The sequence below is a fragment of the Girardinichthys multiradiatus genome, chromosome 2 (assembly GCF_021462225.1).
Source record: "Girardinichthys multiradiatus isolate DD_20200921_A chromosome 2, DD_fGirMul_XY1, whole genome shotgun sequence".
Classification (NCBI taxonomy): Eukaryota; Metazoa; Chordata; class Actinopteri; order Cyprinodontiformes; family Goodeidae; genus Girardinichthys; species Girardinichthys multiradiatus.
This window is the reverse complement of record NC_061795.1, coordinates 33,360,195-33,386,557: the sequence shown is the minus strand read 5'-3', so window position 1 is coordinate 33,386,557 and position 26,363 is coordinate 33,360,195. Positions and strand designations below refer to the sequence as shown.

The following is a 26,363-nucleotide window of genomic DNA, read 5'->3' as shown; positions in this document are numbered from 1 at the left end:
AACGTGGTGCTTGCTGTATGATTATAGTTTCTGACCTCTCCCTTTAGCTCTTTTTTTTCTTTTTTACAGCAAACATAAATATTCTGAGTTCTTTACTCTTATTTTTACCTATGTTTTTGGCAATGTGATTTTATTGTTCTGTGCTGCACGTTCTCTTTATTTAACAGCGCAATAAAAATAATCTAGAAAGTTAAGTGCATTTATAAGTATCACTTCCTTTAGTCTACAGAGCAGTAGTGTCGGCGAACATTTTTACAAACCATAGGTATGCCTTAATGTTAGGTTTTTGTAGTGTTTTTCACTTTTTACACTTGTCCCTCTATTTTCTTTTCTTCTGGTCTGTTATTTACAGTTAGTTTTTTTTTTATTTTGTACTTGGTTTCTGTTCATTCTTGTTTTGTTTTTTATTACATCTTCTGCTTTGGTCCTTGGAGAAATCTGTGCATGCCAGCCACCTCACACACATCGCCCTCTGAGCAGGTGTGGCTTGCGTGCCATCTATGAACCTTTGTGTTGTGGTTTGTTTGTGTTGTTGAGCTGGGTGGGGTGGGGGAGCTGAATCGGTTGCTGCGGAGGACAAGCTCTCACGGTTGTACTCTTTTGGACAGGAGGAGCTAGCGTCTCTGAGGAGGCAGCTGGAAGGCAGAGATGGTGAAATGAAGTGGCTACAGGATGGCACGGCTTTCAAAGCTGTTGCCACAAGTAGCCCGGATGGCCGAGAACGAGGTGGGAAATGCAACCAATCACAAGACCCATTGAAATTTGAGCATGCTTTGAGTTTAGTATCTCCAATATGTGACATTAGTCATATTTAAGGCTTAAATTCTACAGTTTTTGTGTAATTCTTTTTCATCCTGTGTAGTGTCTCACCCAGATGAAACGCTTAGAAAGAGGCTGAAAGAAAAGCGTAAGGGGGGTTTTATCCTTTTTATTGGCACACTTCAGTATTGCACCACCCCAGTCCCTATTGCATGAACGAGCATGAGCCATCTGAACTCTGCTTGTCCATTATAACTCATTGAAGTGCAAGTAGCTGTCCACACCGCACCATATCTTAAATAGACGTGACATATGGACCTTTTCATCCCCTCCGTCACTGTGTTTTTCATGTTCAACCTTAAAATAAGCAGCAAGAACATTTTGCTCACTGTTTTTAGCAGGAATGAGGAATCCGGTGCTGTCATAACCATTTAGGCTGCACATTCTTCCCTATCACTCATGTTCTCCAACGAAAATCACCTCATTTACTCATCAATGCCTCTCTTCAAAATCCTTTTAAACCTTCCTTGCTCACACCAGCAGCTGATGTCTCCTCCTAACCTCTGTTGTCATATGCAGTGTTGTCTCACTGTATGTTTGCCGTATCTGTGCCTGTTCCTATCAGTCGCATTGTTTAGAGTTAAAAACATTTATTAATGATACAGAGCAATTTCGTTTTCCTCAGCGCACACACTCCCTCTGGAAGACTGCACGAGTCATTATAAAGTTTACTGGAACTGGGACATCTTATAATGTTTCAATTCTAGGGTTTATACAAAAATACAAAGAATACGCTTAATTAAACAATCAGTCAGGGATTCTTTGATTGAACAACTTTGAATGTCTAGATTTGTTTGTCAGCAGTTTTAAAGCTGGGCAGTACAACTGTTTGTAATAATAGATCCTTAAAGATGAAGCATGATTTAAATTAGCAGATTTTTAACTGTGAAATGTAACCACAACATACTTTAGTGTTGTTATAAACATTTGTAACATTTAAGGTAAAATGGAGCAAGTGAAATCCATCTCTTAACCATCCAGGTTTCCCGACCTCTGACTCAGATCAGCTTTTTTATCGTGGTTATTCTGATGTTATCTCCCATTAGATTATTTAAGAAATAATTATAAGAATTGTCATTTTCAAATGAATTTATACATTTTGAATTTCTTAAGATGCTCCTTTGAAGTATTTTTATTTTATTTCTTTTCCATTTTCAGAAAATAAGCCTAAAACAATAAATAGTATCGGTTATGCTGGCCACAGACATCTTCTAGAACTGTGTTGGAGTGTGTGTTCTGAAAAATGAAAATGTTCTCATAAAGTTAAATGGATAAAGTCCTGATGTGTCTAGAGTGACGGTAATCTTGCCGCCTCAGTGGACTATATGTATTTATCCCAGGTTGACTGTGTAAAATGTATCCTTGTTAGAGCTTTGTTGTGCTTCGCCTCTACTCATTTTTGTCCTCACCAGATGTGGAAGTGCAAAGAATGAAAAACGCAGTTGAATCATTAATGGCAGCAAATGAAGAAAAGGTACATTTGACAACAAATGAGTGCTTCGCATTGTGCAAGACGTTTTAAATATCTTGATGGAAAGGAACCTTTTTTTTTCTCATCGGATTTTCCTGTACAGGATCGCAAGATTGAGGAGCTCAAACAGTCGCTGTTGCGGTACAAGAAAGTTCAAGACATGGTGATGTCTGTACAAGGGAAAAAAGGTTAGACATGAACCATATGAATGTAAGCCTGCTCTGGTAAATCAGGCTCCAAGACATCGTTCCGTGCAACGTCTGCAGTGTTGATGGCTGCCAGATATATATTTGTGTGAATGCTGAAGGCACACTATTGAGATCCTGTTTCTCTTATGTATATCTAACACTTTTTTTGGCACCTATCTCCTCCTGCATACTTTGTGCTATTTCAGCCATTCAACTTTTAAAATGTTCAGCTCATTTAGGACATTACGGTTATGACTTTTGGTATTAATACTTTTTATACTTTTTAAAATATTCAGCTTTTTTTGCTAATTTTGGGCCCATTGAAATGAATGGAAAATCGTAACAATTCCACAAAATTCAGCTAAAACTTTGTGTTCTTTCACAGCTTACTACTTCTGCATACCTTTAGCTAGAAACCCCATTCAACTTCTAAAATGTTCACAAGCCATTAAGCTATCTTCAAATAATTCAGCTTTTTCATATCTGTTACGGTTCTTTTACAATCGCAATTCAAATTTTATGCAAGATTTTTGAAGATATCAATTTTATAATGTAATCCAATGGCGGAATTCGGCAGTTGCTAGAGTGTACACTCTAGGTTTTGAATAACCTGAGAAAGAACAAACAAACTCTCCTCACTGGCTTATTTTTCACTCTACTAACACAAATTATATATCAGAACGTAGGATTTTATTTCGCTATTCAGAAAATGTCACCCTCATTGATGTGGGACTAACAGATTTCCGGCAACATGCCCTGAGGCAACGCAAAGTCAGCACACCATGAATGGGCCACCCATAGGAATTTCAGAAAAAATCAGAGCAGAAAATCCTTAAACTCACATGTTTTTGAATCGTCGCCTCTCCTAAACCGTTCGATGTACAGATATGAGCGTTGCACCAATTAATCTTGAGAGCTTGCTGGAGCTCACAGTGAAGGAATTATTTTGACATCTTTTACCGTTTTGTCATAAAATAGGTTTGTTTTAGAGTACCAAATCTGCCCTTCCTCAGAAAGCTTAAAACTAAAAAATTTCTAAATCATCGACTTTTTTACACGGTCACATCTCCTACACGGATTATTGTTGACGCTTGAAATTCTCCAGGATTGTTCACCGATGCCTGTTGATACTGACAGTCCAAAGATATTTTGGATACCTTTCACCGTTTTCTCGTGAAGTACATTTCTTTGAGAGTGAAAAATCCATCTTTAGTCAGGTTAAAAAAGGTCAAAATGATAAATCTTTTCACGGGTTCACACCTCCCAGACAGATTGTTGTAGAAATTAGAGAAGCTCCATGATTGTTCAGCAAGGCCTGCTTATTCATATGGTGCATGAATCAAATCGATAGCCCTTATAGCCTTCGAGTTATTAGACGTTGTTTGAGAGCATGTTCGGGCAGTTTTTTGTTTTTCTCCACTTTTCCCTTTCATTTCATCTAGTGTTGTGCCTTTTAATATTATATTTTCAACAAAAAAGGATTGATATTATCGTTTCCCTGTCCGTTCTGATAAAACCGGTCCAAGAATGACGTCAATAGCCCTTACGGTTTCCGAGTTATGGGCAGTAGTTCGGGAGCATGTGCCACCATGTTATAAAGCCAGGCCATGATGAGACACAAAGTGTGGTGCTGCATGAGAAACAGCAGCTGTTGGGTGCTCATTAATTACCATAGCAACAGAACACAGCTGCCAGTGAACTTAAGTAACCTCTGACAGAGAGTGGCTCTGAGGGCTGAGCTCAGGCCAGAAGCTTCCATGAGTGTTCAAAATAAGTCAGTTATAGCTGACAACCAAACTAGATTTACAAAATAAGACCTACACATACTCTACAAAATAAAAGCCTTTTTTTCACACTGAACATCAACCTTTCATATCTACAAATGATTTTTTTAAAGCTGATAATAGCATAAACAATGATTTCTGAAAAGCAAGCAGGTTCTATATGCCTGATGGAAATAACCCAGACTTGAAAGGACAACCCTGCTAGATTTTCAAAATAAGACAAAACATGCTCTACAAAATAAATGCCTTTACAATTTAAATTATAGAAAATTGCAGCACTGGGCTTCACAATAATGTTGGAGCTCATCCAGTGTAGGAAATACGACCAGGTCAGCCCTTTAAAATAAGGCTTACTGAAATTTTCAAAATAAAAGCCTCCACCTTCTATAGTTACTAATGATTTTTTTAAGCTGATAATAGCATAGACAATGATTTTAGAACAACTAATTGAACTAACCCAGGCCTGAAAGGACAACCTTGCTGGACTTTCAAAATAAGACAAAACATGTCTTTACATTTTAAACTATATATCATTGCAGGACTGGGCATTACACTACTGTTGGAGTTCACCCAGTGTTGGAAATGGGACTAAGCTGATCCTTTGAAATAAGGCTTACTGAAACTTTCAAAATAAAAGCCTCAGCATTCCATAGTTTGTATTGATTTTTTTAAGCTGATAATAGCATACACAGTGATTTAAGAATAGCAAGCAGCTTCTTTATATCTAGTGGAAGTACGCCAGACCTAAAAGGACAACTATACTGGACTTTCAAAACAACACCTAAACATACCCTACAAAATAAATGCCTTCATATTTCACACAGCAATAATTGCAGCATTGGTCTTAACACTATTGCTGGGACTCTGTGATGGAAATGGATCTACTTTCTCCTTTCAAAATAAACTCACTGATATTTACAAAATAAAAGTCTCAACATTCCTTCGTTGGGGCCTGCCATAGCAATGAAGGGAGAACAGTGAGTGACCTGACTCCCATGCCATTGCCTGGTGGCACCTATTAGTACACATCTCTAAACTGGACTCTTTATTTAAGCAATGCAAGGGCGCATGATTACTGTTGAAACAAGAACAGATCTAGATAGACATCTTAACCTTCTACCCTCAATCATGATGCACACCGTTCTGTTGCTTTGGTTCTGTACCTCAGCCCCCAACCTTTGGCTCTTGTCCGAGAAGCACGCACCAAGAGGCAGGCCCCGTCTAAATTTCTTCAGAAATGTTCTAGTTTATTATTATTATTATTATTGTGTGAATGCTGAAGAGTGAATAATTTTAAACAGTAATTTCATAGACTTTTGAATATACGCTGTAGTAAGCATTAGCATTTTAGCTAATTTTAGCTTATATTTTGCTTTTTGCATGGTAGATAGGTTAAATTAATATCACCCTTCATAATAGTGATAGCCAATATGCTAATGTTTGCATTTTAGCTTCTCTTTCTCCTCTCTTCTCTCTTAGCTGAAGAACACTTTTGCATTTTGTTTCTGTGTTTCTTCAGCGTATTTGTTGTTAGTTCATTTTTTCTGAAATTTCTGCTATTTTTTATGTATTTTAGCACTGACTTCAACTTAGGCTATATTTTTGCTTCAGTCTATGCTTTTTCAACTCGTCTATGGCAGCTCTTTCCTGCTTTTTTAAAGTTTTTGTCAGTTCTTGCATTTCAACAACTATTTCAAGTAGTTTTGAGGTAACTTTACATTGTTAAGCAGTTTTATAGCTAATAATCTTCCTGCTTAAACAGATCAGATGACAGTTTTTCTTTGCTGTTTCTGCTATTTCTACTAATTTATAAGATTTCAGCAGATTTTCTGCAGTCAATTTCAGCTTGTTTCTGCCAGCTTTCAGCTAAAAAATTTTGCTTGCATTATTCACACTGCATTTTGGCAGGAAATGCAAATTTTTCTAGTTTTTTACTGCATTTCTTGGTTTATGTAATTCTGTTTCTCAGAGGCAGCTGAGTTGTTTATTTATTAATTAATAAAATGGGCTTTTTCTTGGTAACTGACAGTTTTAAGTTGCTCTTGTTGTATGTTTACACACTAAGCGCTGCTGTGCATTATTTACTTCAGAGAAAACGAAAGACAACGAGCGTGTTGAGAGCCCCGGTGATGGATCCAGTCCACTCTTGTCTGGCAGCTCTGGGTCTGTGGAATCTGAAAAACAGGACATTACAGATGTTGAACAGCTGCAAACAAAGAAGCCAGATGAGGTTTGTAGAATAAAATATAGTATAGTACTTTGTTTGGTTTGGTTTGGTAAAGAAAGGATGTATTATTATTACTTTGTAGAACCAAATGGTTTCACCTTTTGTCTTTTTCCAGCTGATTTCCATAAATTAAAAAGACTCGATGAAGTTCTCACACCCACATTGAACTAATGTTATTTCAAGAAATTTTAAAACCGGGTTTGTAAGCTGGTTATTTGCAGATTTAGGGTGTTTGATCTTTATGTGCCTTTTTTTTCCTTCGTTCTGCTTCATGATTAGCAGGAAGGAGTCGGTAAAGACCCATCACCCTCTCCTAGCCCTGCGGAGCCATCACGAGTATCGGAGCACGAACACACAGATGGCCAAAGGTAAAATATGTAAAGATAGCCCTTAAATGTGTTGCTTCACCAAATTAATCCAGTTGTTTATTTAGTAGAAATTCTCTGTAGCATTATGTTGTATCGTCACACTTCTGCCTATTAAACATGGCTAAATGCAGTACTTGATGTAAAATTAAAAATAGCCCTACATACAGGGTATACAGTCTTGTTGATGACACTGGCTGGCACATTCAGTGTGCTAATTGTGGTGTAGTATCACACGTTTGATTTAAGCAAATCGTTGTCTTCTGACAATGTTTCCTGTCACTCTGGTTCACTGTGGAAACAATTGTCCATTCATCAGTGTAAGGCGCTGTATTGGCTGCTCCAGTGAGCGGAAATCTGAGCCCTTGTGGCAGAGATTCTCATCACTGAAAACCACTTGGCCATATTTACAAAAACATCTCTGCTTAACATTAACATTTTAGTCGGGAAATGAATTATGCAAATTCCAGAAACTTTTCATTTTGAAATAAACTTTTTTTTATTACAAGGAGAAAGAACAAACTAAATGCACACATGCTAACTTGATGCTATGCATTGCTTGTATAAAGTTGTAATATTAGAATGAAGTTCTAGTAGCAGTATTTTTCTCTATACCCTCTACTACAGATCTGTGAAAAACATGCATACTGCGATAACTCTCATTAAAGCACAGGGTAAAGTGTGAATCTTTCTGCTATTTTAGTAATCAAGAGCCGATCAAAACTGATGGCCTGATCCAGTCAGAAGAGAGCAATAATGAAACGGTAAGGAGGCCATGATGACTGTTAATTAAACAGAGCAATATTCTAGATCATATTTATGACTATGTCTGTCATTTGTCCCAGTGCACCAGTGAAGGGAACAGTAAGATAAGTGAAAAGCCCCCCATGAATCCGTCGGCCACCTTGCCAGCCTCCGTTGAAGACGACAGCTTTGGCTCCAGAAAGGCTCGCTCATCTTTTGGGAAAGGATTCTTCAAGATCCGCGGAGGCAAGAAAACATCCAGCAACCCTAACCTCGGTGAGAGGAATTTCCAGAGTTTGGCTAAATATAAGTCCTGCGGTCATGTGTAACCTAAAATAGGACTTGAGAATAAACTGTTCACTGCAGGGTGAGATTTTCTTTTTCCAAAGCCACACCCTTGAAGTGCATTACATGGACCAAAACCATAATTTGCAGCCTACACAATTCCATTTAAATATGGAAGTCTGTGTCCATGGTGCTGTTTGCCCTTTGTCCTCTGTGTGCTTTTTTTGTTTACGTCTCCATCCCACTTCCCCGGCCCTGTTATTACTCCAATCATAATTTCTGCCTCTTGTCTTGTTTTTCTGTTGGACGCTGTCCTGTGTTGTGTGCTCTTTGTAACACATGAAGACCGCAGCAGGAGTGCAAGTGCGCCTATGCTAGGTACAGTAAAGACTACATGTCCCTGTAGGGTTGTTGTAGTTCTCCGTCAGAAAACAAAGGAAACTACGAAATATCTCCTTTTTAACTTTGTGCATTTGCTTTTCTTCCTTTTGGTCCTTTTAAATATTCTAGCCCCTGATTGCTTTAACATTCACAGCTTCATCTCTCTCCTTTGTTTCACAAACATCTGCTCAACATATGGTCCAGGCACTCGTATGTTGATTTTCTTGTGCATGAAGTAGAACTTGTTTTAGGTCAAAAAAACTAAATCTTGTTAAAGAAAAACAATTATTTGGATGAAAGACCTCCCTCTTATAATCTAAAACAACTAATGACTTAAGCTTTTATTCCAGTAATATTGAGGCATCATGTCAGCTGAATGCCTGCTAGAGAGCCTCTTATTTTTAATGCCCCCTGACATGACCTCTCGGCTTGTCCATGTCTTGTCATCATGCGTTTTCTACGGCACTGTACCACCTCTATGCAACAGCTGCATCCCCCTTTTATTAGGACGTGCCTCTCACAGCAATGCTTATGATGATGTTGTGTGGGCATTTGTTTGTGCAGCTGAAACCGAGCGACAGGGCACCGACCATCTGGACCTTGCTGGGGTTCCACAGAGGTCATCCAACAGTGACAGCACACACACGCTTCCCACAACCCCGGAAAGCAGGAAGAAATCTAAAGGCATAAAGAAACTCTTTGGGAAGTGAGTAGAAAATAATAAACGAATCCTTAAATGTTGTGATTTCTTTTATTTCTTTATATTTACACCGCAGTGTCTAATCTGTAGGCTTAAGCGGAGCCAGTCTACCACATTCAACCTTGACGACAACCTCCCAGAGGGAGAGTTCAAGCGGGGTGGAGTACGAGCCACAGCAGGACCCAGACTGGGTTGGTCTCGTGATTTCCAGCGAGTCAACAAGTGAGTCGGTGCATTGAGCGTGAATAATGAAAGCCAGAATGTGGTTTCCTTGTTTTCAGTCTGTACTGTACAGTGACTTTTAGACCTAATGAATTGAAGAATAACAAAGGCATCAAAATAAATGCATGATGGTTTCGAACAGGAAATGATGTTCATCCTTATCTTTTTCAAGCGTTCACGTGCTTCTTAGTTTTCATGGTTTCTCCAGATAATTAATGTTTTTTCTGACTTTCTAAACTGTTTGACTGTTTGGCCTAAATGAAAACCACAGTTATAGTGACTAAGGTTGATGTTACTCTGCACAAGCTCTGTCTCTCAGATGCCTTAAACAAACCCCACCCTCCCTTCCAACTTGTTGCCATTATTGCACCAATAAATAAGTAAATATTAAGTATAAATCCTTAGTAAAAAAAAATATATAAACTTTATCAAATTTTTTTGAAGCACAATAAATTAACCTTAATGGAGAGGTCAAGTATTAATCATTCAGAGGTATTTTCAGTAGATTAGAAGACTGAATTTCTTTATATACAGTTGATGTAGCTTATAATCGCTGCTGAACTGACAGACACCACACAGTTTGATCTTTTCCATTTCCTTCTTAGTGAAGTGGATGCTCCCTTTGCACGCTGGTCAAAGGATCAGGTCTGTGACTGGCTGCAGGAGCAGGGCCTGGGCCTTTATGTCAACATGGCCTGCGTGTGGATCTCCTCTGGACAGACTCTGCTGCAGGCATCACAGCAAGACCTCGAGAGGGTGAGATGTGGCAGAACAATTTAATTATTTGTCAGACAAAATGTTGTCAGATAAAACTTGCTTTGTTGCATCCAAGGACACCGGGTCCTCATGTGTCCCTGTGGATGTTTAGGAGTTGGGCATCAAACAGCCACTGCACAGAAAGAAGCTGCAGCTCGCTTTGCAGGCCCTTGGCTCTGAGGAGGAGAACAGTAAGGGAAAGCTGGACTACAACTGGGTGACGAGTAAGTTGTTTTATTATAGATTTTTTTTATGTGTGCTTATTTACATTCAGTTTTACTATGTATTAAATACCATGGTCACATTAATGTAAACCTCTCAGGGTGGCTGGATGACATCGGCCTTCCTCAGTATAAAACCCAGTTTGATGAAGCCAGAGTTGATGGCCGAATGCTTCACTACATGACAGTGGTGAGTGTTTACATGTGACAGATTTAACTTAATGACACATTAAATCAAGAGTTTGAGGACTCCAGCTCTATCTCAGGTGAGGATTGTTGTATTTAAAGACCGAAGTGCTCCGTTGGAGTTTTTATACTGTGTTTTGAATTAGCTGGAATATAAACTTGCATAAGAAGCTCGTTTAATTTAGAAACGTCTTCAGCTACCTTTTAAATGACTCCAGTCTCTGAAGACAGCGTAGAAACAGAGGAAGCTCGGTCCACAGTCGAGGTGCAACAGTCTGGAAAGACCGATCCCCTCCACTTTTAGATCTGGTCCTTGGTTTTGCAGGCAGACTTTGGTTGGAGACCTGAGGTTTTAACAATTCAGTTACACAGGAAGGAGCTTGACCATGCAGGGCCCTGAAAGCTAAAGTCAGTATATTAAAATTAACGGGTGACCCGAGCAAAGACTTTAAAGTAGTGATGTGAGCTCTTCTATTTGTTCCAGTTAAGTCTTGCTGCAGTTCTGGACCAAATGAAAGCGATCAGGGTTTTTTGTTGTAAATGGTGCTGTGAATGTTTAAGCTTGCAGAATGTTTACAGTAACTTTTGTCGGTCAGGCAAAACTGTAGTTTAAAAAATGCACCACAGGAGGCAATCCTGCTGCCTTATGTGCCAGTGTTAGACAAAAGAATGAAGTAACTTTTTTTGAAAAGGATGTTTATGTGCTGTGTCTCTCCAGTATCTGATAAAAAACTGAGACGCCTATACCTTTTATGTTAATGAACAGGGAGTAGTTCTCACTTTGGCGAAGGATGTTTGAATTTGACCTTATAGAAACTCTTGAATTTTTACGCAGTTATTGGTTGGATCCCGTTTTATCTGAAAGCTAACACTTTGTTGTAAGTTTGCAGCAGTTACTGATTCCTGGATTGCTTTGTCCACCAGGATGACCTTCTCTCCCTGAAGGTGGGAAGCGTCCTGCATCACCTCAGCATCAAGAGAGCAATTCAGGTTCTTCGACTCAACAACTATGAGCCCAACTGTTTGCGCCGCAGACCATCAGACGAGGTACATTTTCTAGGTTGACGTCAAGTATAAAACTGATTAAACAGATGCTTTTCCTAATAAACACACATCCTTTAGTCAGAAAAGAGTATTAAAAAGCATATAAACAATGCAGTGGAACATCTAGTCAACAATGTGCTTTTTTGTTTTGAATAAACTGATTTCAAAATAACCTAATGTTGTTTTTAAACATGAAACTTAAAGGAATACTGGTCCTTCTCAAAATATTAGCATATTGTGATAAAGTTCATTATTTTCCATAATGTCATGATGAAAATTTAACATTCATATATTTTAGATTCATTGCACACTAACTGAAATATTTCAGGTCTTTTATTGTCTTAATACGGATGATTGTAGCATACAGCTCATGAAAACCCAAAATTCCTATCTCACAAAATTAGCATATTTCATCCGACCAATAAAAGAAAAGTGTTTTTAATACAAAAAACGTCAACCTTCAAATAATCATGTACAGTTATGCACTCAATACTTGGTCGGGAAGCCTTTGGCAGAAATGACTGCTTCAATGCGGCGTGGCATGGAGGCAATCAGCCTGTGGCACTGCTGAGGTCTTATGGAGGCCCAGGATGCTTCGATAGTGGCCTTTAGCTCATCCAGAGTGTTGGGTCTTGAGTCTCTCAACGTTCTCTTCACAATATCCCACAGATTCTCTATGGGGTTCAGGTCAGGAGAGTTGGCAGGCCAATTGAGCACAGTGATACCATGGTCAGTAAACCATTTACCAGTGGTTTTGGCACTGTGAGCAGGTGCCAGGTCGTGCTGAAAAATGAAATCTTCATCTCCATAAAGCTTTTCAGCAGATGGAAGCATGAAGTGCTCCAAAATCTCCTGATAGCTAGCTGCATTGACCCTGCCCTTGATAAAACACAGTGGACCAACACCAGCAGCTGACACGGCACCCCAGACCATCACTGACTGTGGGTACTTGACACTGGACTTCTGGCATTTTGGCATTTCCTTCTCCCTAGTCTTCCTCCAGACTCTGGCACCTTGATTTCCGAATGACATGCAGAATTTGCTTTCATCCGAAAAAAGTACTTCGGACCACTGAGCAACAGTCCAGTGCTGCTTCTCTGTAGCCCAGGTCAGGCACTTCTGCCGCTGTTTCTGGTTCAAAAGTGGCTTGACCTGGGGAATGCGGCACCTGTAGCCCATTTCCTGCACATGCCTGTGCACGGTGGCTCTGGATGTTTCTACTCCAGACTCAGTCCACTGCTTCTGCAGGTCCCCCAAGGTCTGGAATCGGCCCTTCTCCACAATCTTCCTCAGGGTCCGGTCACCTCTTCTCGTTGTGCAGCGTTTTCTGCCACACTTTTTCCTTCCCACAGACTTCCCACTGAGGTGCCTTGATACAGCACTCTGGGAACAGCCTATTCGTTCAGAAATTTCTTTCTGTGTCTTACCCTCTTGCTTGAGGGTGTCAATAGTGGCCTTCTGGACAGCAGTCAGGTCGGCAGTCTTACCCATGATTGGGGTTTTGAGTGATGAACCAGGCTGGGAGTTTTAAAGGCCTCAGGGATCTTTTGCAGGAGTTTAGAGTTAACTCGTTGATTCAGATGATTAGGTTCATAGCTCGTTTAGAGACCCTTTTAATGATATGCTAATTTTGTGAGATAGGCATTTTGGGTTTTCATGAGCTGTATGCCAAAATCATCCGTATTAAGACAATAAAAGACCTGAAATATTTCAGTTAGTGTGCAATGAATCTAAAATATATGAATGTTAAATTTTCATCATGACATTATGGAAAATAATGAACTTTATCACAATATGCTAATATTTTGAGAAGGACCTGTATTCAGTGGTGTAAACACTTACATATTATACATAGTTATTATGATGTGCTTAGACACAGGAGTTGTAGCAGTAAAATCTAACAGTTTGAGTTAAGTTAAAAATACTTATTTGACATATTTGATATAAAAATGTACAACATGCAATGAAATCCAATTCTGAAACATACCCACAAACATTTCAAAGAAAGAAATTAATAAATCTTAAAATGATATGCAGTTATTTAACCATAGCATTTTAAGTAGCAGTGGGTCTGTAACCAACAGTCTTTTTTTTTGGTAATGTATGGATCCATTTTACATCATCTCTTCTCTGACTGGGCTTAAAATATGCATTTTTCTAAAGGACAGCAGTAAATAAACACCTGTATAAGTTTCAAGTTTGATTCATCCATGTTCTCGCTGTTTGTAGAACAACATTTCACCTGCAGAGATTTCTCAGTGGACCAACCACAGGGTGATGGAGTGGCTTCGATCCGTGGACCTCGCTGAGTACGCTCCCAACCTCAGAGGCAGCGGCGTCCACGGAGGCTTAATGGTGAGAAACTCTGGCTTTCCTTCACCATGTGAGGCATGGCATCTCCTCTATCATATCCACTCCCAACACATGTTCACCTGTTCAGGTTCTGGAGCCCCGGTTCAATGTGGAGACCATGGCTCTGCTGCTGAACATCCCCCCCAACAAGACTCTCTTGCGTCGCCACCTCGCCACACACTTCAACCTGCTCATTGGCTCCGAGGCCCAGCAGCTCAAGCAGGAGTGTCTGGAGAACCCAGACTACACTTTACTCACCGCCACCACAAAAGTCAAGGTAATCTGTTACTTCCTGCTCTGTTTGTTCTTAGGGCTGTTTTACAGAATCAGCTTTATTGGCCAAGATTGTGTGCACAAACAGGGACGCTGACTTCAGTTTCACTAGCTCACAGTGTACAGACATTAAGTATAAATATATAAACTGGGAGTAAATTAAATAAAGGATAAAAGGAACAGTATGTGTATTTAGAGCCAATTTTTGTTTCATATATAAAGACAAAAGGCAGGTCAAGGAGTTGTAAATATGCCAAAATAAATGTATTTCTTTTATACCAGCCAAGGAAACTGTCGTTTGGTAACTTCGGCAGTCTGAGGAAGAAGAAACAGGAGGAAAATGAGGAGTATGTGTGTCCGATGGACGTGGAGATGCCAAAAGGACGAAGCTTCCAGAAAGGCTTCGAGCTCCAGATCTATGAAGACGACCTGGATAGGCTGGAGCAGGTGAGCTCGTCACACCAACAATATCTGATTTTGAGAGTTGAGACTGATGAAAATCTGCTGTTGTCTGATTATCTGTAAGCATGATGCTGTATTTGTTCCATGGATGGTGATCTGGTCAGCTTGGGTTTAGTTGTCTGTGTAAGTTGAGTGTCTCTTTGTACAGATGGATGACTCTGAGGGGACAGTGAGACAGATTGGGGCTTTCTCTGAGGGAATTCAGAACCTCACTGTAAGTCCATGAACATTCACAAGAATTGAAACTCTCCTTTTTATTCAAGACCTTCTGGTGTAATGTTCATCTGTTCTGCGTTTTTCCAGAGTATGCTGAAAGACGATGAATTCTTTAAAGGGAACTCTCCAAACCCCAGCGTCGCAGATGAGGAATCCACCGCATGAGAAAGTCCGGGTCAGACCTGGTCCTGCTGTGAATGAAACTCTGGGCCACCCCTCCTCTCCTGCACACGGCCCCAGTCAACACCGTTAACAATCCTTCATTGCCTTTTAGTGTTAAAGAGCCAAAAGTGTTACAGCTTCCTTCTTCTTGGTTTTAAAGGGCGTCGTGGTGATAACCTTTAGTCCGTTCGTCATGATTACTAATGTCCAAGGGAACCTTGAGGACAACGCCACTGTTTTCCTGCCAGCTGGTTTCTGGAAATATTTTGTACTCTGTGATATAGAAACACTGTTCTGATTCTAAAAGTGTCAACCAGCAAGAAAATGTCATGAAAATATAATTTTATATATTTTAATATATCAATTTTAGCTGCCTTCTGACTTAAGAAATTAAAAGGTAGATGCGGGCTTTGCTGAAACTGAAGAATTTACAGCAGTAATTTGCTGAAAGTATGTTTCTAAAAATAACTGCAGCTGCTATGGGTTTTTTTTCTTTCTTCTCTACTCAACTGAACCTTGCTGATTAAACAATTACACTCTTGTCTTTATCGTTTTCTGAAGATTGGTATGCTCATGAATTATGGAGGTAAATTTGTCTCAATATTATTCAATCAAACAAAAAACTAATCTCAATCAAAAAATATTAAGTTGTGATCAAAACTTTCAGAGTTGTAACGATTTTTTTTTTTTTAATTGAATATTTTATTTTGGGGAGAAAAAAAAATAGTTTGATCAAACTTTTTGATTAAAATGACAAATTTTTTCTCACGAAGAGAAAAAAGTTATTTGCAAAACATAAACTTTTATTTGCGCAGGTCAAAAATTTTTGGTTACGAGTCTCGCTTTTTTGGTTTTGACGCTCTCTGTTTTTGGTTGAACTCAACGAATTTTGAATTCTGGGAACATGAACATCCTGGGCGGGGCCTAAAGACGAACGCTGTAAGACGTTTCCCTATTGGTTAGCGCTGACTAAAGCAGCAGACTCTGATCCCCCCACCTCTGAACTTCTGCTCGAACTGCAGGGCTTGCAGCGTCGCTTCAGTGAGGAGACATCAACTCTACAGAAGAAAACTGCGGTCAAGTGAGCCGACAGTCAGAAATACGCGGTGACGTCAGCCGACACTAGCTCTCTCTTAAAGATTAGCGTCACGCATACAAGGTGCTTTACGGTAATGGAGCAGAAAGGATCCGATCCTGGCAACGGTTGAGAAAATAAGAGGAAAACAGAAAAGTAACCTTCAGAACATTTATATTAATTACATTTTTACAACTTTCACATTCATGTTTTATGTAAAAGAATAAATATTTAATATTTTACTGTACAGTTTTGGAGAAATATCTTGTCAAAATACCTCAAAATGCTCAACCATTATATGCATTTGTCCCACTTTCAGGAATTTATTTCTCCAAAACCAAGAGAGGTGACAACACAATCTCTTCAATTATATTAGAGGGTCATCTATATTATAACCAGAATTAGTATTTCATAATTTTACTGTAAAGGTTTGGAGAAATACAATATAATGTAGATGACCATCTAATATATCATTTTAATCAAAAAAAGTTTTATAAATTTTTTTTCTCCCCAAAATAAAATATTCCATTTAGAAAAAAAATAATCGTTACAACTCTGAAAGGTTTGATCACAACTTAATATTTTTTGATTGAGATTAGTTTTTTTTAATTGAAATTGGTTTTTTGTTTGATTGAATAATATTGAGACAAATTTACCTCCATAATTTACCTCCATAATGAATTTGCACAAATACAGTACATTCACATTACCCAGTCTAAAGAATCTCATTGCATGATATCTGAATTTAACACAGTTGTATTTTACTGTTTATCCTGAGAGGATTATGGAAACTTGTTGGGTTGTTCCTGCAAACATGTAGAAAATATTTTCTTACAATAATGCTGTAATTCTAACTCTTTAATATTTCATAGAATATACATTTCTAATCTTGGCTATTGAGATCAATAAACTAATTTAAGTCGACCTGCGTTTTCTTCCAGTGGACAAACCACCAAATACTGAAAGTGTTGCTTATTTTTCTAATGATGACAAAAGTATTTGATTACTTATTTTCCTATTAAAAACAGGTTCTAAAGGTTATTAAAACTGTAGATCAGTGTTCATTCATGAATGTCTTCTCTTCATAACGCCGTGTTTTCAAATTTAGAATAATTATTCCAACCATGATGTCGAGGAAATGTTCATTAGATGATTTACATGCATTAAAATCCAGCAGGGCGATCACTGTTTTTATTTCATACTACGCAGGTTTCAGATTAGTGCAAAACAATAAATAGATTTTAAAAAATGGTGTGGGGAATTGTAAGCTACTAAATGATATTTAAGTATCAGAAATCTTACCAGTCTAGCATATCTTAAACGGGGGTAAATGAGATAAATTCACACTGTTCACTAATAGAAACAAGAAATAACTATTCATAATTACAATGATATATTTCAATGTTTAAGAAGATGCAAAAACATAGCATTTACATTAAGAACATGAAACTAAAGAAATTCAGTAGGAACTGACAATGGACGTTCAGAGAATTATTAGCTGAATAAAGTAAATAGTTCTAAAGGTGCCTTTCTGACATTTAAACGAAGAGTTTCTGTTTATAGTTTGGAGTTTTCAAATACTTCAGAATCAGAAAAGCTTTATTGCCAAGTACGTTTTTGGACATACAAGGAATTTGTTTTGGCGTAGTCGGTGCAATACATTACAAATTAAACAGTATAAATATAACTACAATATAATATAAATATACAGGGGTTGGACAATGAAACAGAAACACCTGGTTTTAGACCACAATCATTTATTAGTATGATGTAGGGCCTCCTTTTACGGCCAATACAGCGTCAATTCGTCTTGGGAATGACATATACAAGTCCTGCACAGTGGTCAGAGGGATTTTAAGCCATTCTTCTTGCAGGATAGTGGCCAGGTCACTACGTGATACTGGTGGAGGAAAACGTTTCCTGACTCGCTCCTCCAAAACAACCCAAAGTGGCTCAATAATATTTAGATCTGGTGACTGTGCAGGCCATGGGAGATGTTCAACTTCACTTTCATGTTCATCAAACCAATCTTTCACCAGTCTTGCTGTGTGTATTGGTGCATTGTCATCCTGATTCACGGCACCGCCTTCAGGATACAATGTTTGAACCATTGGATGCACATAGTCCTCAAGAATGGTTCGGTAGTCCTTGGCATTGACGCGCCCATCTAGCACAAGTATTGGGCCAAGAGAATGCCATGATATGGCAGCCCAAACCATCACTGATCCACCCCCATGCTTCACTCTGGGCATGCAACAGTCTGGGTGGTACGCTTCTTTGGGGCTTCTCCACACCATAACTCTCCCGGATGTGGGGAAAACAGTAAAGGTGGACTCATCAGAGAACAATACATGTTTCACATTGTCCAACCCCTGTATGTGCACAGTTTTAAGTGAGTGAGAGTAAATGTAGAGCAGTATAGGGTGCCAGAGCGGTATAACAGTAAATGGTAAATGGACTGAATTTATATAGCGCCTTTCCAGTCATACAGACCGCTCAAAGCGCTTTACACTAGAGCCACATTCACCCAATCGCACTCACTAACGCTCACACATTCATACACCGATACGCAGATCGGTAGGCAACTTGAGGTTAAGTGCCTTGCCCAGGGGCACATCGACATACAGCAGGAGGAAGCTGGAATCGAACCTTCCGATTGCAAGACGACTACTCTTCCTACTGAGCCACAGTGCAGGTGATCATTGTGCAAGTAAAGCAGGAGTCCAAGCTGAGCGTTAATGTAACGCATAGAGTTGCAGGTTACAGGTGTCCTGTCAGCAAAACAAGGGGGGTGGTTTCTGGGCTTTGTTAACCAGGCTGGTGGGAGATGGGAAAAAACTGTTCTTGTGGCGTGAGGTTTTGGTCCGGATGGACCGCAGCCTCCTGCCAGAGGGGAGAGTTTCAAAGAGTCTGTGACCGGGGTGGGAGGGATCAGCCAGAATCTTCCCAGCCCGCTTCAGGGTCCTGGAGGTGTACAGTTCCTGGAGCGACAGTAGACTGCAGCCAATCACCTTCTCAGCAGACCGAATGACACGCTGCAGCCTGCCCTTATCCTTGGCTGTAGCAGCGGCGTACCAGATGGTGATGGAGGAGGTGAGGATGGACTCAATCGGTGCGGCTGCCGCAGTAATGGGGTTGCTGTGCCGGTCAGTTGTGGTGAAGAGAGAGCTTTACCCTATCTTAGAGATACGGTGAGGAGCTCGGCCATCCGGGAGGGGCTCGGAGTAGACAATGATGGCTGTGTAGAAGTGCACCATCATAGTCTTTGGCAGGTTGAATTTCTTCAGCTGCCGCAGGAAGAACATCCTCTGCTGGGCTTTCTTGATGAGGGAGCTGATGTTTGGCTCCTACTTGACGTCATTCTGAGGGACATTTAAGCAAGGGGGAGAAATCCTTTAAAAGGAGGAATAACATCAAAATGATCCACCTGATTCCAGCCAGAACCACTACAGAGACCGGTTCTGTCTGCTCCGTTCCTCTCTCTGTTGGTTGGAGTGATTGTTGGCCTCTGCTCCAAAGGTTGTTCTGTCGGCCCAGCTGGCGAGGTCACTTGGAGGCTATTGGTTCTGTGGTACACTGCAGATATTGGTGGTTCCTTCGCTTGGAATGCAGAGCCAAGTTGGGTTTCGTCTCTACTAATGGTCCACATGGAGCAATACGAATTAAGCTTACAGGAACGTTAAAGATTAGACAGAAAATCATGAAACTAAATAGGTTAGGCAGGTCTAAAAGATTCAAATTATTCTGGAGCTGGTTCTGGGTGTTTCAGAGTCTGCCTGAGACTATACTCGAGTCAGAATCGATGTGCCGCAGTCTAGTTCTGGTGTTTGCTTGATGCCGGTGGTTTGACAAGTTCATGAAGAAGATGTGATGAATCTCTGATGTTCAGAGCTCCTTTCCTGCAGCTGCTCTAAAATAGATCTATGCAGAGGGTAGTGACATTCAAATGACCTTATCAGCTCCCCTCACTATCATCTGCAGGGCCAAGTGGTCTACCATATTGCAGCTGAAGAACAAATATGTAAATTTAAAGTGATTAAGTGAATCGTGATAAAAAAGATCTTCCTATCCGTCCTCACAAGAAAAGAAATCAGGATGGGAGGTGACAGTTGCTAGCAAGGGCAGTTTCTTTTCAGAAGATATACATGAGCTCACTTTACAAGATAATGATAAGAATCCTTTTATATGTATTTTAAGTGTTGTTTTTAAAGGCACCATTAGCACATTGATATAAGCCAGCGTAAGACATGCATAATAACATGAAAACTGATTCAATACATTTTTAACGGTACATGTAAACGCACATGCTGTCACATTATTATAACATGCAAATAGGGGCATGCTGAAGGTTATTTGTGTCTGCAGGTCCATTGTGACAGGACAGGAGTGCAGGGAAGAATTTCATTATGCATTTTTAAATCAACCAAAAAGCTGCTTGATAGTCAGGGTAGATTCAGGGACACCTTCAGAAATTTGTTTAAAGGGGAGACTAATAATCTAGCACACCAAGACCAGAAGCCATAGCAGAATTCCAGGAGTTTTATTGTATTTAGGTGGGTTAGTAAGGCAGAATTAGATTTCTAAAATATAATAATCTTGATCCTAATTAGGATTTTAGAGAGAGAAAAAAACCTGCATCCTGAAGCAGAGCGCCCCCTGGTGGTTAAACATGACCCCCCCCCCCCCCTCCAGTAAATAATGTTCACATCCAGATTCCCCCTTCAGAACCCCCTGCAGAGTGTTGTATACTGGGTGGAGACTGGACTCAGTTAAACATTAGTGAATGCTCTGCTGTAGCGTGAACTGTATAAGGGAAGAGTTCGGTTATCATGGCTGTAAGGTCTGTATAATAATTTCTTTTCCTCCCTTCAAAGTTCATTTTTACAGAAAATTTGGGAGTTTTAAACCAAGGATGTTGATTGAAACTGTGTGAAATGCAGGCTCGGTGGATTCCTCTTTCTTGCAGTGCTTCTCAGCGCAGTAGATGCATCAAGGTAAAGTACAATGAATGCATAAATAAATTTCTCATCCATTTGTTTTAGTATAAATCAGATTTATGTGTATTTCTGTAACAGACCAGCTATAAACCAGGAGTTATCCAACCTTTTCAATGAGCTCTGGAGGCTGGATGTGAACCGCTTGAAGCCTGGAATAGACTACACGATCTCTGTTCAGGTGAGGAGCTCCTTCTTACTAACACAACACTTTCCTAGTTTTTTTCAAAGTCTCTGTAGGTTCTGTCTCTCCTCTGCAGGGTAGAGCAGGATTTGTGAACCAGGGCAGCCATAGTGTACTGGATCACGCCTCACTGCCTCTGTTCTCCAATGTAAACGAGAACAAACTGAGGAATACAACCACCTTTTCTTGTGAGCATTGGATACAGAGCTCTTTAACTGTCTGAGCTAAACATATTCAGGATATTTTGCTTTAATAAATTGGATTTTTGCTCTTGCAGGCTTCATGAAACTCCTGGACAACTATGAGCGGTCGACAGGCATCACAGAACGGGTCACTCCAGAGGAGCTGACAGAAATTAATCTTTTCCTGGATGTTGTTTTAGAGACTCAAATCATGAAGGTGTGTTCAATCAGTTGGATTCAGCACCCCTTCTAACATCCTAGTTATTTGTTACAATTTGTTTATTGTGCTTTCCGGATGCCTTAAGTTTCCCACATAATGAAGAAAACCTCTTTGTTTTGGTTTTTCTTTTGCTGTTTTGTGGTTTGAGGCTGCAGCTGTCTCTTCCTGTCCCTGCAGGAACTAAACACAGAACTTCATGGTGTTAGACTGAAAAATAACAAACAGCTGAAACATCTGTGTGCAGCTGTGGAATGCGAAGTTGGCCTCCACGGTGTCCCCAAAGACGATCGCTGGAAAAATTTGGACATCCAGTACTTGATCTGCAAGCTTTTAGCTCTGCTGAGATTTTTAGATTCCCTTTCTTCAGGGGAGAGATAAATACATGTAGCATTCAGCTACCTAACGCAGTTATGGTTGTGTTTTGATCAAATTAAAGATACAGAATTAGAAATACAAACAAAATAAACATACAATATAGAATTCGATGAATTTGACTTGACGGATTTATGTGAAAACTATAAAACAAAAAATACACAAAATAGATAAAACACACAAAATAGCAGCAAACGTATAGGAGTTTAGCCCTTTAACAGCTTGATGTAAAATGCTGTGTAGCACTTTGGTCATGATGTTTTTAAACTTGTGGTTCCGGCAGAGGGTAGGGACTCTCCAAAGACCTTTTCCGCTCCCCTCACCATCCTCTGCAGGGCTGCAGTCCCACAGTGAGCTGCAGTACTCTCCCCCACAGCTCTCTGGAACATTGTAAAGATGCTGGTCCGGAGTGATGTTTGTTTCAATCCAAATAGCACATCAAAATATTGTTAAAAGGTTGACTTTCATGACAAAATTAGCAAATACAGGGCCTCACAGAAATCTTCAGCGCCCTTAAAAGTTTTCGCATTTTGTCACATTACAACCACAAGCTTCATTATATTCTGTTTGGATTTTATGTGATAGATCAACATATATATATATATAGCTTACCAATTTTTACAAATAAAAATCTGAACAATGTGACATGCAGATGTTTTTACCGTCCCAGTTGTTTGTAAAACTTATTTGGGGGTGTGTCACTACAAGCTTTAAACGGGATTTTTTTGTCCACTCTTCTTTACAAAGTTGCTTAAGCTCAGTCAGAATGGATGGAAAGCGACTGTGAACATAATTATTTTCTCCGTTGCATTTAGGTCTGGACTTTGATTGGGCCATTGTAAAACACAGATATGTTCTGGTACCATTATATTGCAGCTCTGGCTGTATCGTTAGGATCATTGTCCTGCTGGAAGGTGAACCTCCACCATGGTCTCAGGTCTTTTGCAGCCTCTAACAAGTTTTTTTTCAAAGATTACCCTGTATTTAACTCCATCCATCTTGCCATCACCTCTGACCAGTTTCCCTGTCTGTGCAGAGGAAAAGTATCCCACACAGCATGATGCTGCCTCCACCATAGGACATAGAGATAGTAGGCTCAAGGGGATATGCGGTGTTAGTTTTCCACCACATGAAGCATTTTGCATATATGCTAGAAAACATAACATTGGTCTCATCTGACTGCAATTCCTTCTTCAACATGTTTGTTGTTTCCATTACATGGTTTCTGACTAACTGCAAAAGGGCAATTTTCTTGCCACTCTTCCATAAAACCCAGACCTTTGGAGCACACAAGGATTCACCTGAGCATTGAATCTCTGCACCCCCTTCAGAGTTACCGTGGGCCTCTTGGCTGCCTCTGATTAATGCTCTCCTTGCAGGTCTGTACGTTTCAGAACTCTATACTCTTTCTATTATCCTATTTCACAGTTGTGCACTACATTTGTGGTTGTAAAGTGACAAAATCAGAAAAAGTTCAACGGGCGTGAATACTTTTGCAAGGTACTGTGGCCATGATTTGATTAAGAATCCTCTCAGTGTTTTTCTCCAATGTCAGAAAGTAAATATCCAAGGCACAAAGAAAAATCTGATCTTCACAAAACTAATAGAACATGAGAAAAGACAATATTTATGATGGTTTGACCTTCAGGATCGTCTATGGTACAACACAGCCTGCTTTGCATTAATGAATATGACTTCTCCACAGCGTGCTCATCAGTACCTGGTGAGCAAAGGGAAGTCCAGCTTTGACTCCAGGCAGTTTAAGAATCAGCTCAACTTGATCTGGTTCCATCTGTACCACCGACAGAGAAACACGGGGTGAGGGTCCAAAGAATGTCAGCAGATGAGTTTACAAATCTGTGAGGCCGCTCAAGAAATGGTCTTGTTTTTCATGGCAGCCCAGACTCTTGTGGATTTGAACACGTCTTTGTCGGTGAAACCAAATCTGGAACAGAAATAATCGGATTTCACAACTGGGTCCAGTTCTACCTGCAGGAGAAAAACAGCCACTTGGACTACAAAGGGTACAAGGCCAGAGACCAGGACTTGGTAAGTTTCCTGCATGGAGAAGATGTGTTTGTCTGACCTGCTTTAACGTGATGTTGATGCTCCCCTCTACAGCCCGATCACGACGACCACGTCCTGAACCTGCAGTTCAGCTGGCACGGCGTGGTGAAGCCCGTCGGCAGCGCCTTCATCGGCACCAGCCCGGAGTTTGAGATGGCAGTCTTCACCATCGTCTTCCTCATGAACACAGAGCGAAGCACCACGGTGCTGGTCAACATCGACCAGTGCCAGATGGAGCTGGTGGTCATCAGGCAGGGCCGCTGTCTGGGGACGGCGTACCCCAAACTGCTCAGCAGCAACAGCAGACACGTCGGGGTGAACTCACACTGACTCCGGCCGCACCTGGAGTTATTTTTACCTAAAAACAGGCGGTGAAATCTACATCCATCAGGAGAATCATAATCTGTACTTATTCAACCATGTATCTAAGGCTTTTAATAAAATATTTCTGTTGGTTTTATGAGAAGAACAGGATTTATTTGAAAAGGTGTAATGGGTTAGGCTATTTTATTCCCATGAATAAAAACAATCCTAAATGTTTTAGTGATCCAAAAATGTTAATTCCCATTGAAATAAAAGTATTAACTGTAGAAAAGTATCCTTTAAAGAGTGTTATATCATTAATGTCTTTGTATTTGAGCAGCATTAACATGAGCAGCTGATCTATAAGTCATACCACTTTCTTGTCTTGGTGAATTTAATTTTTTACATTGAAGCTGATAAGCAGGGTGTTGAAATGCTTTGACATGACAAAAATCTTTGTTTTTTTAAGGTCTCTGAATATTGCCAAAGAGTTCTTAGTCTTCTTCCATAAGATTTTAGAAGACTGTCTTCTCTTCAGGTCACCTTACAGGTGTTGGATTCAGGTCTTTAGATGACAACGACCTTAAAGAAGGTTGATTTAGATTCTAGTCAACCCTTTCTGTGATGATTTGGCTATATGTTCTGGACCATTACTCTGCTGAAAGACCCTATGATGACCCATTTTAAGTTTTCTGGTTGAAGCCACCAGATTTTATTGTTTGAATGTTCAGTTAATTAAAGAGATCACAGTGTCAATGATTACAACAATGATACTGATAAGAAACTTTAAACTGCCAGTAGTGAGGTTGGAAATGTTCTTGCTTTTATCTTTATGTTTTACTGGATCTACAATAAACAGATAGTCTAAACTCTTCCTCTTTTATGACTGCAGATCTGTGATCCAACTTCTTTGCTCTCTGCAGTTGCACCTCTTTGCATTACATCACTGTAACCTCCTTTAAATAAGGTTTATATATGGCTTATCTCTAAATAAAATGCATTTCCTTACATTTCAGTTATAAAAAATATTTCTCATATTTCTTGCCTATTTGAATGTTTTGCTGTTGTAGACAGAATTGATTTGAGAGCTGATGTTAGGGATGTTCCTTAATAAATGTCCTCATGCTGGGTAAGAAAGCACAGAAGCAACTACATATCTTTGGGCAGTGGCAGTTCTTGTGTGAATGGCACCCTGGGCAACCCCCGCCCCCCTTCTACCAACCCTTCTGATTCTGATTCTGATTCTCCACTAATTAAAATGAAGGAAATGAGATTTGGGGGTGGAACAAACTGCAGTTCAGTCCCGCACAAGACACGTGAGCTAGTCTTGCTATTCTCAACAACAAACAGAGGACAATTGCCCACATGGCACGTGTCCAAACCCAACACATGTCTTTGAACTTATTGCAGCTGCTACTTCCATTAGTTTGCAGGTGCGCCATTCTCACCCTTTACCCACTTGTTGCGGTTTTGGATCTGCACTGCAGCTGATAAAACGGCAGTACAGATAGGATATTTACTCCACAGTGCCAGAGGCGTTCTGCTACCATCATGAGAGAACTATCACACCCATCTCTTCCCTTGATAACCTTAAGGAGCTTTGTCTATCAGACTCGTACATCTAGATTGCAACAGCTTTTATCCAAGTGCTGCTTGAGATGTGAAGTCTAATAATTGACTTTTGAATGGGCCATGTGACCATAAACTTTAATTCATTGCAACTGCCACAAATTCATTTCTTTTTAACCAGCCAACCAGATTTTGAATGTATTTATGACTTTTTATTTAGTTCTGTTTTTATTTCATCTCATTGTTTCAAAAGACAATTCTTCTGTAGAACTATGCTTCAGTTGACTTAATGAAGAAATCTAAAAACGTCTCTTTAAAGTCTCTTATGGCCTGAATTTATACATGTCATTTGATTGACTTTGAGTTTAAAGCAATATATGTGTGAAAAATGTGGAGTAAGAGGGTACTTCTGTGCAATACCAGTTTATATAGCAGAACGTTAAAAAAATGGTTGCCAAATTCTATTTGCACTGGTTTTAAAGGGTTTAACTGCAGACTCCACAGACAGATTTCTGTGTTTAGAAAATGTAATTTTATAC

General features: G+C 39.8%; 2 protein-coding genes across 11 annotated transcripts in view; both read left to right on the top strand.

Annotated features, from left to right (window-relative positions):
* Positions 1–15,399, top strand: part of ppfibp1b (PPFIA binding protein 1b) — a 34,772-nt gene extending 19,373 nt beyond the window's left edge. For 4 of the 10 annotated variants that reach the window (XM_047351094.1, XM_047351083.1, XM_047351134.1 and 1 more), the window contains 20 exons: positions 609–726; positions 863–907; positions 2,232–2,293; positions 2,394–2,478; positions 6,353–6,492; positions 6,769–6,857; positions 7,558–7,618; positions 7,700–7,874; positions 8,229–8,261; positions 8,829–8,970; positions 9,055–9,186; positions 9,792–9,942; positions 10,055–10,166; positions 10,265–10,353; positions 11,274–11,396; positions 13,623–13,748; positions 13,834–14,022; positions 14,301–14,465; positions 14,629–14,694; positions 14,784–15,399. In XM_047351094.1, the coding sequence (XP_047207050.1) occupies positions 609–726; positions 863–907; positions 2,232–2,293; positions 2,394–2,478; positions 6,353–6,492; positions 6,769–6,857; positions 7,558–7,618; positions 7,700–7,874; positions 8,229–8,261; positions 8,829–8,970; positions 9,055–9,186; positions 9,792–9,942; positions 10,055–10,166; positions 10,265–10,353; positions 11,274–11,396; positions 13,623–13,748; positions 13,834–14,022; positions 14,301–14,465; positions 14,629–14,694; positions 14,784–14,861 (2,181 nt within the window). In that variant the 3' untranslated portion in view covers positions 14,862–15,399. The remainder of the gene's footprint in view (positions 1–608; positions 727–862; positions 908–2,231; positions 2,294–2,393; positions 2,479–6,352; positions 6,493–6,768; positions 6,858–7,557; positions 7,619–7,699; positions 7,875–8,228; positions 8,262–8,828; positions 8,971–9,054; positions 9,187–9,791; positions 9,943–10,054; positions 10,167–10,264; positions 10,354–11,273; positions 11,397–13,622; positions 13,749–13,833; positions 14,023–14,300; positions 14,466–14,628; positions 14,695–14,783) is intronic. The other 6 variants (XM_047351128.1, XM_047351142.1, XM_047351159.1 and 3 more) reach the window with 4 other exon arrangements.
* A 5,267-nt stretch (positions 15,400–20,666) lies between these two features.
* On the top strand, positions 20,667–25,265 carry endouc (endonuclease, polyU-specific C). The gene is made up of 8 exons (XM_047383275.1): positions 20,667–20,773; positions 20,874–20,927; positions 21,009–21,108; positions 21,188–21,299; positions 21,389–21,510; positions 23,591–23,703; positions 23,784–23,934; positions 24,007–25,265. The coding sequence occupies exons 1-8, from the start codon at positions 20,763–20,765 to the stop codon at positions 24,280–24,282; spliced, it is 939 nt and encodes a 312-aa protein (XP_047239231.1). The 5' UTR covers positions 20,667–20,762; the 3' UTR covers positions 24,283–25,265.
* The last annotated feature ends 1,098 nt before the right edge of the window (positions 25,266–26,363 follow it).

Excerpts from the sequence above, each read along its gene's own strand:
- endouc (XM_047383275.1), top strand. Across the intron at positions 21,511-23,590 it reads TAGAGACTCAAATCATGAAG|CGTGCTCATCAGTACCTGGT; the intron begins GTGTGTTCAATC and ends ACTTCTCCACAG. Across the intron at positions 23,704-23,783 it reads CACCGACAGAGAAACACGGG|CCCAGACTCTTGTGGATTTG; the intron begins GTGAGGGTCCAA and ends TTTTCATGGCAG.